General features: G+C 42.3%; 1 protein-coding gene across 2 annotated transcripts in view; it reads left to right on the top strand.

Moving 5' to 3' along the window:
• Positions 1–13,914, top strand: part of BRCA1 (BRCA1 DNA repair associated) — a 589,423-nt gene that overhangs the window by 507,230 nt on the left and 68,279 nt on the right. For both annotated transcript variants that reach the window (XM_073608372.1, XM_073608370.1), the window contains one exon: positions 4,209–4,292. In XM_073608372.1, coding sequence (XP_073464473.1) covers positions 4,209–4,292 — 84 coding nt within the window. The remainder of the gene's footprint in view (positions 1–4,208; positions 4,293–13,914) is intronic.

The following is a 13,914-nucleotide window of genomic DNA, read 5'->3' as shown; positions in this document are numbered from 1 at the left end:
CCTCAAGCTCTGGGATAGATTACGAGCCCCCTTTAAGTTGATCTCACCACACTCCCCACTCTTATCATTTTTGGGCCACCCGCTGTTCTACCCGGCATACACTGAACCAGCCCTGTTCCAAACCTGGGCCCAAGCGGGTCTGACTCGCATTTGTGACCTACTTAGTGGTAACTCTATAAAATCTTTTCCAGCTATACAAGCGCAAGCGCACCTTTCACCTAGAGAGTGCTTTCGTTACCTCCAAATTGCTCATTTTGTCAAAACAAATTTAAAATCCAGTTCTGGACTGGATACCTTGACTGAGTTTGAGAATATGTGCGACTCGGACCCGCATGCACCAGGTATCATCTCTCGCCTCTACACTCACCTCACGACACCATCCACAAATCTCCCCACCTATGCGAAGCAATGGTCTAAAGATTTAAACATCGATCTCGAAGCAGAAGACTGGTCCACCATATGGACTAACACGAAAAATTCATCCCAAAATGTTGTTGCCTCAGAAGCAAACTACAAGGTGCTCATGCGATGGTACCTGGTCCCATCCAGAATTGCCAAATTCCTACCTGAGTATCCCCCGACTTGCTTCAGGGGTTGCAAAGATAAAGGAACACACACCCACATCTGGTGGACATGTCCATTAGTGCAGCGTTTCTGGGCAACAACATTCCAGATGGCTTCCACTCTCCACCAGGTTACTTTAGAACCTACCCCAACTATAGCTCTACTCAACCTTATACCCCAAGACTACACCAGAGCCCAACGCTGTCTCCTTCTCCACCTATTCACAGCAGCTAAGCAAACGATAGCTAAAGCTTGGAAGACACCTGCACTTAGCATAATTGAAATGCAAAATAGAATTACCCAGGCAATGATACACAGCAAAATTGAAGCAACAATAATAGATAAAGTCCCACAGCACTACAGAGTTTGGAAACCATGGATAGAGCACTTCTTGCCCCCAGACATTGACGAGAGCCTACTAGAACCCTGAAATAGTTTTAATAACCACTTTTGATTTTGGAAACCATACCGGTGCCTGCGCGTCCCGACCGCCCCTCCACCTCTTCTCAGCTTTCCCTCACTTTTTCCTTTCTGCTTCCCTTCTCTCTATTCTCCTCACACTCTTTCCACTTCCCCCTTAATTATCCCTGGTAATATGGGTAGTATACTCTGTCTTATTTTGTCTTTTTCCCCGTTGAGTTGGTCTCGGTTGTTTACCAAGACCGACCCCATGTCTATAATCACCAGTCATATATTGTGTCTAAATTAAGGACCACGGTCCCTCTTAACGCTAGCATGCTCAGTTTTACTAGATCTTGAGATATTTGACAGAGTGTATAATGTTTGCAAGCTTTAACCCTTTTTATGTCATCATTACCCTAACCTGTTAAGATGTACACTGCTTTATATCTACATGATACCCTGTACCGAAAAGCTTGTAACCAAAGCTTGTTATTTACCAATAAAATTATTTGAACAGAAAAAAAAGTCCTCCTCATGATGATGGTATCTCACACTGTGACAAAAAGTGTAACCTCCACCACATAAAGTGCATGCTTACTAGCTTGCAAGCTCTTTAATGCTTACGGCTAATACCCAGCCAGGGCATTTATCCTCACAAAGGGGGAATCAGATGACAGCTCACATTGAATGAGACATTCCAACACAGAGCAGGGGATCGAGACCTCCCAGGAGACTCAAAGGAAGCAGGATCCTCCTTCAAATGGTATACTCAAGGGTACCCCAGAAAGAGAAATGCTTCCCATAGTGTAAAACCACATTTGACTTTTATTATAAAAACAGTAATACACCAAGGGTGCATGTAAGAGCTTATATTCAAAAAGCCGGCCAGCTTCCATAAAACATCCTGGTGCCCCCAGGATGATGGTAGATTGTGACGAAACGTGTCAGTGGAATGACGCGCTGACGTCACGTGCTGTTTACGATCCTGAAAGGACGGGCATTTTATGCAAGCCGGCCGGCTTTTTAAATATAAGCTCTTATATGCTTGATGTAAGTACATTACTGTTTTTATAATAAAAGTCATATTTGGTTTTACACTATGGCGAGCATTTCTCTTTCTTGGGTACCCTTGAGTGTACCACTTGAAGGAGGATGCTGGTTCCTTTAAGTCTCCTGAGAGGTCTCGATTACCTGCTCTGCTGTGCTCCGTGTTGGAATGTCTCATTCAATGTAAGCTGTCACCTGATTCCCCTTTTTTGAGGACAAAGGCTCTGGCTGGGTATTAGTCGCAAGCGTTAAAGTGCTTGCAAGCTGGTAAGCATGCAATTTATGTGGTGGAGGTTACACTTTGTTGCAGTGTGGGATACCATCATCACAAGGAGGACTTTTTTTAAAGTGATACACACCTCTTCCACTTTCTTTTTACACGAGTGGTGCAATATTTGTTCATGTTAACTAATGAGGACATTATTTTTATGTTTCATTTTAGGACTTGATTACTATTATTTTTTTTTCATACAGTGGGGACGGAAAGTATTCAGACCCCCATTTTTTTTTCCTCATTAATGTACACACAGCACCCCATATTGACAGAAAAACACAGAATTGTTGACATTTTTGCAGATTTATTAAAAAAGAAAAACTGAAATATCACATGGTCCTAAGTATTCAGACCCTTTGCTGTGACACTCATATATTTAACTCAGGTGCTGTCCATTTCTTCTGATCATCCTTGAGATGGTTCTACACCTTCATTTGAGTCCAGCTGTGTTTGATTATACTGATTGGACTTGATTAGGAAAGCCACACACCTGTCTATATAAGGCCTTATAGCTCACAGTGCATGTCAGAGCAAATGAGAATCATGAGGTCAAAGGAACTGCCTGAAGAGCTCAGAGACAGAATTGTGGCAAGGCACAGATCTGGCCAAGGTTACAAAAAAATTTCTGCTGCACTTAAGGTTCCTAAGAGCACAGTGGCCTCCATAATCCTTAAATGGAAGACATTTGGGACGACCAGAACCCTTCCTAGAGCTGGCCATCCGGCCAAACTGATCTATCGGGGGAGAAGAGCCTTGGGGAGAGAGGTAAAGAAGAACCAAAGATCACTGTGGCTGAGCTCCAGAGATGCAGTGGGGAGATGGGAGAAAGTTTTAGAAAGTCAACCATCACTGCAGCCCTCCACCAGTCGAGGCTTTATGGCAGAGTGGCCCGACAGAAGCCTCTCCTCAGTGCAAGACACATGAAAGCCCGCATGGAGTTTGCTAAAAAAAAAAACACCTGAAGGACTCCAAGATGGTGAGAAATAAGATTCTCTGATCTGATGAGACCAGGATAGAACTTTTTGGCCTTAATTCTAAGCAGTATGTGTGGAGAAAACCAGGCACTGCTCATCACCTGTCCAATACAGTCCAAAAAGTGAAGCATGGTGGTGGCAGCATCATGCTGTGGGGGTGTTTTTCAGCTGCAGGGACAGGACGACTGGTTGCAATCGACAGAAAGATGAATGCGGCCAAGTACAGGGATATCCTGGACGAAAACCTTCTCCAGAGTGCTTAGGACCTCAGACTGGGCCTAAGGTTTACCTTCCAACAAGACAAGGACCCTAAGCACACAGCTAAAATAACGAGAGTGTGGCTTCACAACAACTCCGTGACTGCTCTTGAATGGCCCAGCCAGAGTCCTGACTTAAACCCAATTAAGCATCTCTGGAGAGACCTAAAAATGGCTCTCCACCAACGTTTACCATCCAACCTGACAGAACTGGAGAGGATCTGCAAGGAGGAATGGCAGAGGATCCCCAAATCCAGGTGTGAAAAACTTGTTGCATCTTTCCCAAAAAGACTCATGGCTGTATTAGATCAAAAGGGTGCTTCTACTAAATACTGAGCAAAGGGTCTGAATGCTTAGGACTATGTGATATTTCAGTTTTTCTTTTTTAATAAATCTGCAAAAATGTCAACAATTCTGTGTTTTTCTGTCAATATGGGGTGCTGTGTGTACATTAATGAGGAAAAAAATTAACTTAAATGATTTTAGCAAATGGCTGCAATGTAAGGTGTGAAAAATGTAAGGGGGTCTGAATACTTTCCGTCCCCACTGTATATTCAAGTTTATCCAGGCCCACTCATTAAAATTATTCATTTTGTCAATGGCCCTTTAACAGTATTTAACCTCATTTGCACAGAAAGTGTTAAATATCTAGCAGTCATAACTTTGCATGTATAACTTTTGATTTTTCAGTATGACTTTGAAGTGAAGGGAGATGTGATCAATGGAAGAAATCACAGAGGCCCCAGAAGATCTAGACTAGGATCAGATGGACTGGTATGATTACCGCTGTAGCACTTAATATGCAGCCTCTGGATTTGGCCAGACAACAGATATAATTCCATCACTCAGACTGCGTTCTTCTAATCTAATGTCATCTAAATACATTCACTAATCTAAATTGTTTAATAAGCTGATATACTTAGGTGCTTCACCTCAAAGTACTTGCTATATGTAATTTTTTTGCACTATCTTATGGAAAAAAAGTGTTTGGTACTAATGTGTTTCATAGTTTGTTTGTTATTTTTTTTGTTTTTATGTTTAATCTCTATTTTATTAAGTCTTGCACATATTAAAGTACAAAAGACAAATGTCCATGATGGACCAGAAAGGTACAAACATATCCATAACAGGAAAACATACAAAAAACATACTTTTTTTTTTAATGCAGGAGTACACAGATAAGGTACAAGCTTTAAGCTGGTCATACACTGCTTGACTTTGAGCCAGTTCCTACTGGCTTGACTGAAATTCAAGCAGTGTATGGACCTGCTGGTAAAGCTCCATTAGACAAAAGTTGATTGTTCAATCGACTTCTGTCAAAGAAGCCCATTGGATACTTGTTGGCCAAACAATACCTGAATACAATCAGATGTAGGCACTGTTGAGATATTCCAAAATCCATCTCATAAAAATTGTGCAACAACTCAAAATGTCCATGCTAAAATTAGGAAAAGGATCACATAAAACTGTACAAACTGCAAAAATGACATGGTTCCCAATAATGGTTTAAATCTTAAATTGGTGCTGTATTTATATAATCCATATATAATATTCTGTACATTATATATAATTTATATAACCCATCATTTTAATAAAAACATTATTAGTTATTATGATTAGCTATTAAGAATGTAGGATTTGAGAACAGTGTGTAAACCTCAGCCAGCATGTTTGCAAACACCTATTCACTAATCGTAACTGAACGCCCGAACCAGTGAGCAAATACTCCAAGTATGAGACTAATAGACTAATTGGCAAGTCGCTTGCCATTAAGTGTCTTTCATATATATGTGCACTAGAAGAAACATATCAAAATCGCAAGTAAAATAGCAAAAAATTAAAAGGCTGCTTTTGCACTTTGTAAACTTTTGTTTAATTCCTCAGAGTAGTCTCAGCAAATTATTATCTATTTCCCTTTGGCATTTTTGCTTATCTGTAGAGTGGAACTCTATGAATAAGCTCTCATTGAGTGATTTGTGGCAGAGGTACCCCAGGTGGAATAGTAATGTATACAGTGAAGAAGAGATCCTGGAGTGTGGCTTTCCTTTATCTCTTTAAGTATCTGATATTGCGAGGTGGAGATGAATCTTATACAAGCCAGGGTCTGGCCCTAAGACATGCCGGTTATGTCAGTAGGGGAGCATCATTTTTTAATTTTTTTCAGGTTTAAAATGTTATGTACATTAATAAAAAAATAAATACATCTTCCTAGATTTTCTCATTTATCAATGTTCCTAGTAGTGTCATTGACGTTCCATCTATTTGTATCTATTTATATCCGATCAGCCCCTTACCTGTCCACCTTTAGGAGATCCCTGAAAACTCACTTATTCAGGGAAGCCTATCCCACACCCACCTAACAACTGTCCATGAGCCACCCCCATAAAATCATTCCCCGCATCTATTACCTTTTGTACCACCACCCCCTCCCTTTAGAATATAAGCTCTACAAGCAGGGCCCTCTTGTCCCTCTGTAATGAACTGTACTGTAATTGTGCTGTCCCCCCTCTACATTGTAAAGCGCTGCATAAACTGTTGGCGATATATAAATTGTGTATAATAATATAATAATAATATTTGTTTGATGTAAGTTTATATTCTATGGGAGCAACTTGTTCATTATAGGAGAGGATGCAGCTGCACTGACAGTTGCTATAGATACTAGAGTGCTGAGGAAGAGCTCTCTGCTGTCATTATAATGGTGTTAGTTTAATGTAAACCTCTACAGCGATTACACCTACTGTTGATGAAAAATCAGCTTGTACATAGTCATTTCCTGAACAAAAATTGCCCCTTTGTTCTTTGTACTACAGCACCTATGTTTGGAAAGTGATCTATGAATGGAGGATGGTTTGATACCTCATAGCTCTGCCCCCTTCATTCCTAGATCCCAATCTCTATATCATTTAAAAATACTGTATGTTAAAAAGTAAGTGACCCAACATTGATCCTTGGAGTACATCACTACAAACTCAAACTTTAGAATATTCAGAGTATGAATCAATAATCACTACTCTCTGAATATAGTCTTTTAGACAGTCTTCTATCGATTTACAAACTGAATTTTCTAAGTCCATAGCTATTACCTTTATTAACTTTAAAGCTGTATTAAACCAAAAATGTAACATATTGCAGCTTACCAATCCTTAGATGTGGTGGCTGTATTATTTCATTTTTTTTAGGCTTTTTTGCCTCTGTTTTCACCTGGTGATCTGGCCAGTAACGCATCTCCTGTATTAGAGTGCCCCCATTCTGGATGATTGAGTACGGAGGCACCTTCAGCCACTTCAGTGCTGAACACTTTCACTCCTTTCCTGCCAGGGCCAATTTACAGATTTCAGTGCTGTCATGCTTTGAATGACATTTAGGCATGCAACACTGTACCCATAACCCATGTGACATTTTTATAATTTTTTTTAGACAGAGATTTCTTTTGGTGGTATTTAATCACCACTGGGTTTTTTATTTTTTGCTAAATAAACAAAAAAAGACTGAAAATGTTTGTATAAAAAACTTTTTCTAATGCCGCGTACACACGATCGGAATTTCTTTCAGAAAAACCTTGGATGGTTTTTCCGACGGAATTCCGCTCAAGCTTGCCTTGCATACACACGGTCACACAAAAGTTCTCTGAACTTTCGACCGTCAAGAACGCGGTGACGTACAAAACTACGTCGAGCCGAGAAAATTAAGTTCAATGCTTCCGAGCATGCATCGAATTGTTTCCGAGCATGCGTAGGAATTTTGCTTGTCGGAATTGCTACAGACGATCGGAATTTCCAATAGGAACTTTTTCCGCCAGAAAAATAGAGAACCTGCTCTCAATCTTTTCCGCCAGCAAAAGTCCGATGGAGCATAAACACGGTCGGAATTTCCGACCAAAAGCTCACATCAGACTTTTGCTGGCGGAATTTCCGATCGTGTGAACGGGGCATTAGTTTCTGTTATGACATTTTGCAAATAAATAAGTATTTTTTCTTCTTCACTGATGTGCACTGATGATGCTGAATTGATGTGCACTGATAGACACTACGAGGCGGCTAAGAAGCGGCACTGATTAGACACTATGAAGTGGCACTGATAATCAGGGCACTGATGAGTTTGCACTGATGATCAAGGCACTGTGTAGCACTGTAAAAAACTACTCACTGCTCCCCTTGCACATTTTTTTATTCTTATTTTTTTGAAGGAGCCGTTAACAGGCAAAGACCTGGTTTGTGTACATCTGTGATCATGCAGGCAGTGTGAGCATGGGAGGACGCCGTCATATGACAGCCTCCTGGCAAAGTGCTGCCCTGCTATAGCAGTCATTCAGTTATAGTGCAGTTGCAAAGGGGTTAACATGGTTGTAAACCTCAGACAAAATATAAACACAGCATATCCCTCAATAGTGTGTACTTGTCTCAATTAAGATCACTGAGTGTTGTTTCTGTCTGCTGCTTCCTTCCTCTGCTATCAGCATGAATCACTTCTGACAAGTTTTCCTGACACCAAGAGAAAAAAGGTGACATAGAAGGGACCTCCAGCTGATTGACAGCCTCAGCTCTGTTTCTGTGTGCTGTGTGAAGGGGTGTGTCCCTTCCCTCCAATCAGCTCACCTAACTGAGTTCTGCAGAGTGTAACTTCAGCTCTCCACCTCCCTTTTTTCTCACAGCTCAGACAAGCTTTAAAAATTCTGGACTTTGAGCGGATGTAGAGAAGAGAAGCCTGTGATAAACAGGTACAACTTATGTAGGAGGATTTGTTTAATCTCTGTGTGTCACCTGACGCCAGTCACTTTACTGGTATATGTAAGGGTTTACAACCACTGCCCTCATCAAAGGTTGTTGGTATAATGTCTAAATCAATAACACTTTTTGTGCCTTACAACAAGACTCACCCTATCTGTACCGCATGGTGAAAGTTAATGAGCTGAATATCAGTTCACAGGCTGTTATAGCCCAAAACATCAAAATAGCAAAGAATGCCTGCAACAAGAATGCTTCTTCTTGTAAACCTTTTATTGGAGCACAACAAGCAGTGCTTTATCTGAAATGCTAATGTGTTTCGGCCATAGCCTTTCTCATAGCATGCTGAATTGCAGCCATTTGCTAAAATCATTTAAGTAAATTTTTTTTCCTCATTAATGTACACACAGCACCCCATATTGACAGAAAAACACAGAATTGTTGACATTTTTGCAGATTTATTAAAAAAGAAAAACTGAAATATCACATGGTCCTAAGTATTCAGATACTTTGCTCAGTATTTAGTAGAAGCACCCTTTTGATCTAATACAGCCATGAATCTTTTTGGGAAAGATGCAACAAGTTTTTTACACCTGGATTTGAGGATCCTCTGCCATTCCTCCTTGCAGATTCTCTCCAGTTCTGTAAGGTTGGATGGTAAACGTCGGTGGACAGCAATTTTTAGGTCTCTCCAGAGATGCTCAATTGGGTTTAAGTCAGGGCTCTGGCTGGGCCATTCAAGAACAGTCACGGAGTTGTTGTGAAGCCACTCCTTCATTATTTTAGCTGTGTGCTTAGGGTCATTGTCTTGTTGGAAGGTAAACCTTCGGCCCAGTCTGAGGTCCTGAGCACTCTGGAGAAGGTTTTCGTCCAGGATATCCCTGTACTTGGTCACATTCATCTTTCCCTCGATTGCAACCAGTCGTTCTGTCCCTGCAGCTGAAAAACACCCCCACAGCATGATGCTGTCACCACCATGCTTCACTGTTGGGACTGTATTGGACAGGTGATGAGCAGTGCCTGGTTTTCTCCACACATACCACTTAGAATTAAGGCCAAAAAGTTCTATCTTGGTCTCATCAGACCAGAGAATCTTATTTCTCACCATCTTGGAGTCCTTCAGGTGTTTTTTTATTTTTTACTCCATGCGGGCTTTCATGTGTCTTGCACTTAGGAGAGGCTTCCGTCGGGCAACTCTGCCATAAAGCCTCGACTGGTGGAGGGCTGCAGTGATGGTTGACTTTCTACGACTTTCTCCCATCTCCCGACTGCATTTCTGGAGCTCAGCCACAGTGATCTTTGGGTTCTTTTTTACCTCTCTCACCAAGGCTCTTCTCCCCCGATAGCTCAGTTTGGCCGGATGGCCAGCTCTAGGAAAGGTTCTGGTCGTCCCAAACGTCTTCCATTTAAGGATTACGGAGGCCACTGTGCTCTTAGGAAGCTTAGGTGCAGCAGAAATTTTTTTGTAACCTTGGCCAGATCTGTGCCTTGCCACAATTATGTCTGAGCTCTTCAGGCAGTTCCTTTGACCTCATGATTCTCATTTGCTCTGACATGCGCACTGTGAGCTGTAAAGTCTTATATAGACAGGGGTGTGGCTTTCCTAATCAAGTCCAATCAGTATAATCAAACACAGCTGGACTCAAATGAAGGTGTAGAACCATCTCAGGTATGATCAGAAGAAATGGACAGCACCTGAGTTAAATATATGAGTGTCACAGCAAAGGGTCTGAATACTTGGGACCATGTGATATTTCAGTTTTTCTTTTTTAATAAATCTGCAAAAATGTCAACAATTCTGTGTTTTTCTGTCAATATGGGGTGCTGTGTGTACATTGAGGAAAAAAAATGAACTTAAATGATTTTAGCAAATGGCTGCAATATAACAAAGAGTGAAAAATTTAGGGGGGTCTGAATACTTTCCGTCCCCACTGTATATAGAAAGATACACAGTCCCCTAACAAATAGGGGGCAGTGCATCCCAATTAAAAACAATTAACACAATAAAAAACGTGAGGTTGGTGAAGCCAGAGAGTAAAGAGAAGAAACAGATTTGTGGCAGCGAAAGGATGTTAACCATTTCAAAGCCAAGTCTGTTACTTTAAGAACAGACTTTTTGTGACTTAGGCCCCTTTCACACGGGCAAACTCTGTTTTAATCAGCAGGTGATTTGTCCTTTGATCCCCTGCTGATCAGAGCAGAGTGGGCGGATTACAGTTCTGTGTCTGCTTAGTTTGTGCAAAGCAGACACGGACAAAGCCCACTCCACTGTCTGTTTATACCCGACTGCCATCCGATCCACCTAGACCGAGGAGGACGGATTATTTTTACCCGCTGGTCCGTAGTGGTGAATGGAGGGTCTGATAAAGTTCGCCTGAAAAATTGACAGGTTGAACTGATTGGACCCTTCATGTGAAAGGGGCCTTAACCAGTTAAGGACCAGCCGCCGCAGTTGTACTGCGGCAGGTTTGCTCTCCTGGGCAAATCGCCGTCATTGTACGTCGAGGGCGCACCCGCGGCGATCCAATTCGCTTTAGAACCAGTCAGTCTCCATACCCAGGCCAACCCCCTGATCGCCCCCAGTATAGGTTTTAACATCAGTTAAGGTCAACGTCAATCCCAGGCAGCATGAGATTAGTGCCAGTAGCGCTAATGCCCACGCACACTCCATACACCTCCCTTACTAGTATAGTGTCTGAACGGATCAATATCTTTGATTTGATCAACACTATATGAGCGTCCCCAGTAGTTTAGGTGTTCCCAAAAACGCAACGTTAGTGGGATCAGCCCAGACATCTGCTAGCACCTGCATTTAGCCCCTCCTCCTAGCCCACCCAAGTGCAGTATCAATCGATCACTGTCACTTAAAAAACACACATAACTGCAGCGTTCGCAAAGTTAGGGCTGATTCCTGCGAACGCTAACAGTTAATTTTTTTGGTAGCGATTGAAGCAGTCGCTGACAACCAGGTGCTCTTTTGCCTGTGAGTCGCACTAGTACCAGTAAATTTAGAGGCCAAAATGTCCAGACATAGGTACACTAGTGAAGAGGCCTACACGTTGCTGAGCATGACAGATGAGAGGAAAGGGGAAGCCGCCTCATTGTCAGATTCAGGTTCAGTATACGAACTGGTAGAGAGCAGCGGCACTCTGACAGATAGCTCTGATGACGGAGTAGTGGTCCCTGCTAAGGTCAGGCATACCCAACCCCGTTCTGTTGTTGAGGTGCAAGAACCACAGGGCTCTCGTATGCAGCAGAGAGCCAGTACTTGTGCCGCTCATTCTTCTGGTGAACTGGCGAGCACTAGTGGGCTAGTACATCTTGGTCGTAGTCAAACCAGCACTGCAGTATCACTTTGTGACGTGGCGAGTCCCATATGTGCAGTTCAAGCTGGTGCAGTGGCTAGCATAAGTAGTGTCCTGCAGCCACCAAGAGTTCATATACAGACCTGTAGAGCCCAAAGTGCCCTTCAAGCTGCATGTGCAAATCCTAATTGGGAGCCCACAACTTCTGCAGCGCCCGTACTTTCCCCATTCACTGGCCAACCCAGAATTCAGGTGGAAACAGTTGATTTTAGGTCACTTGATTTTTATTCACTATTTTTCATGGAAGATCTCTATAGATCTATTGTGGACCAAAGCAATTTGTTTGCTGGTCCATTCACCGCCGCTAATCCCCAGTTGACCCTTGCAAGAGAATGGAAACCCATTACGGTTTTCGAAATTGAAACCTTTCTGGGCCTATCCCTCCTCATGGGCATAACTAAAAAAGTGCGTTGCGGTCATATTGGTCCACTGACCCAATTCACCACATGCCCGTGTTCTCTGCTTCCATGGCCCGGACGTGATACGAGGAGATCTTCCGGTTCATGTTTTTCAATGACAATAAACTCTGTCGTCCTCTGGGTGACCCTGAATACGATCGGCTCTGCAAAATTCGGCCCCTCATAAACCACTTCAACTAACAGTTTGCAGCCTTGTTTATTCCCGATCAAGTTGTCTGCGTTGATGAGTCACTGATTAAATTTTCTGCTGCTTTTCTTTCAAACAGTATCTCCCCAGCAAGCATGCCAGATATGGGGTCAATTGTATAAGCTCTGTGACAGGGCAACATGGTTATGGTTTACAAGGGAAAAGACAGCACTGTGGAGCCCCCCAATTGCTCAGACTACATAGGGAGCGCTGGCAAGTGGACAATTATTACACAAGTGTGTCACTTTTTAGTCCAATTTTTGGCTGGAATTGGCTCATGTGGCACCGTGTGATCTAAGCGCCGGGGCTTACCCCAACGGCTTGTAGATTCTCAACTTAGGGGGAGAGAGCCTGCTTGAAGTGTAATAATTTACTCACAGTGAAGTGGAGGCACACACAGAATGTTTTTGTTCTGTCCTCCCTTTGTGCAAATACGACAGTCAAAATTCCAATGGCGACTGGTGTTATTTAGAAACCCCTCTGTGTCCGCGAATAACATGGGAGGGGTGGACTTCCATGACCAGATGATGGTGCCTTCCTTAATTGCCCGTAAGGCTAGACGCTGGTATAAACATGTGTATGTATACTTATTGCAATTGGCTCTGCTGAATGCTTATGTGCTATACAAAGCGTCAGGATGAACTTGATCTTTCATAAAATTCCAGGATCATCACAGCCCTTCTGTTTCCAGATGGTGCTGTGCCCCCACTTCCCAATGCAAATGCAGTGAGCCGGCTGCATGAGAGGCACCTCCCAGATGTCCTCCGTGGTACCCCTACCCAAAGAGCACCCCAAAGAAGTTGTGTCTGCAGAAAACTCGGATATAGGCATGACAGGCATGACTATTATTGTCCCTCCTGTCCTGACCAACCTGGTCTCTGCATCGTTGAGTGTTTCCGTCGCTACCACACACTAGTGGAGTATCAGCATAGTTAGCACTGCACAGTCCTAGGGCACACATACACAGGGTCTCGAAAGATGAGATCACATTTTGAGAGACCCTAATCTGGAGTGTTTACAGTTAAAACAAAAAAGTGCAAACAAAGAAAAACCACAAAAAAAATAAAAAAAGCCAAAAATAGTTGTTTTATTTTTCTTCTCTCTATTGTTCTCAATCTATTGTTCTCTCTCCTATTTTTACTGTATTTTATTTTATTGTATTTTCTTTGCAGGTATGGTATGTCTTACTGTTATACTGTAATGTTACTTTGTTTTATTGTTAACCATTATTTGCTTTGCAGGTTTGCTCTCACGATACGTAAAGCTGTGACTTATGCGCTGTAGGCGGTGATTTCACCACCACAGTTAAAAAAAAAAAAAGAAAAAAAAAAAAGAGCATATATGCTAAAGCATGGGGCAGGGGTGGAGGGGCGATTTGCCCCTAACATTAGGGGCGGATTGCCCCCATGCTTCGGCATATATTTTATACTTTTTTTTTTTTTTTTTAGTTAATGTTATATTATTACCATTGTTTGCTTTTTAGGTAAGCCATTCAGCTGTAGCATTGATTTATTTATCTTGATAGCAATAGCGTTTGCTCCCACAATACGTAAATCAGTGACTCCATGGCTGTAGGTGGTGATTTCACCACCACAGTTAAATAAAAAAAAAAAACGTGCATGTATGCCCATCATTAGAAGTGGGTGAATCCAGGGCGGTATTCTAATCGTGGGCATACTCACCGATCAATCTTTGTTT

This window comes from Aquarana catesbeiana, linkage group LG12, assembly GCF_042186555.1.
Source record: "Aquarana catesbeiana isolate 2022-GZ linkage group LG12, ASM4218655v1, whole genome shotgun sequence".
In the NCBI taxonomy this organism is placed as follows: Eukaryota; Metazoa; Chordata; class Amphibia; order Anura; family Ranidae; genus Aquarana; species Aquarana catesbeiana.
This window is presented reverse-complemented; position numbering and strand designations above follow the sequence as displayed.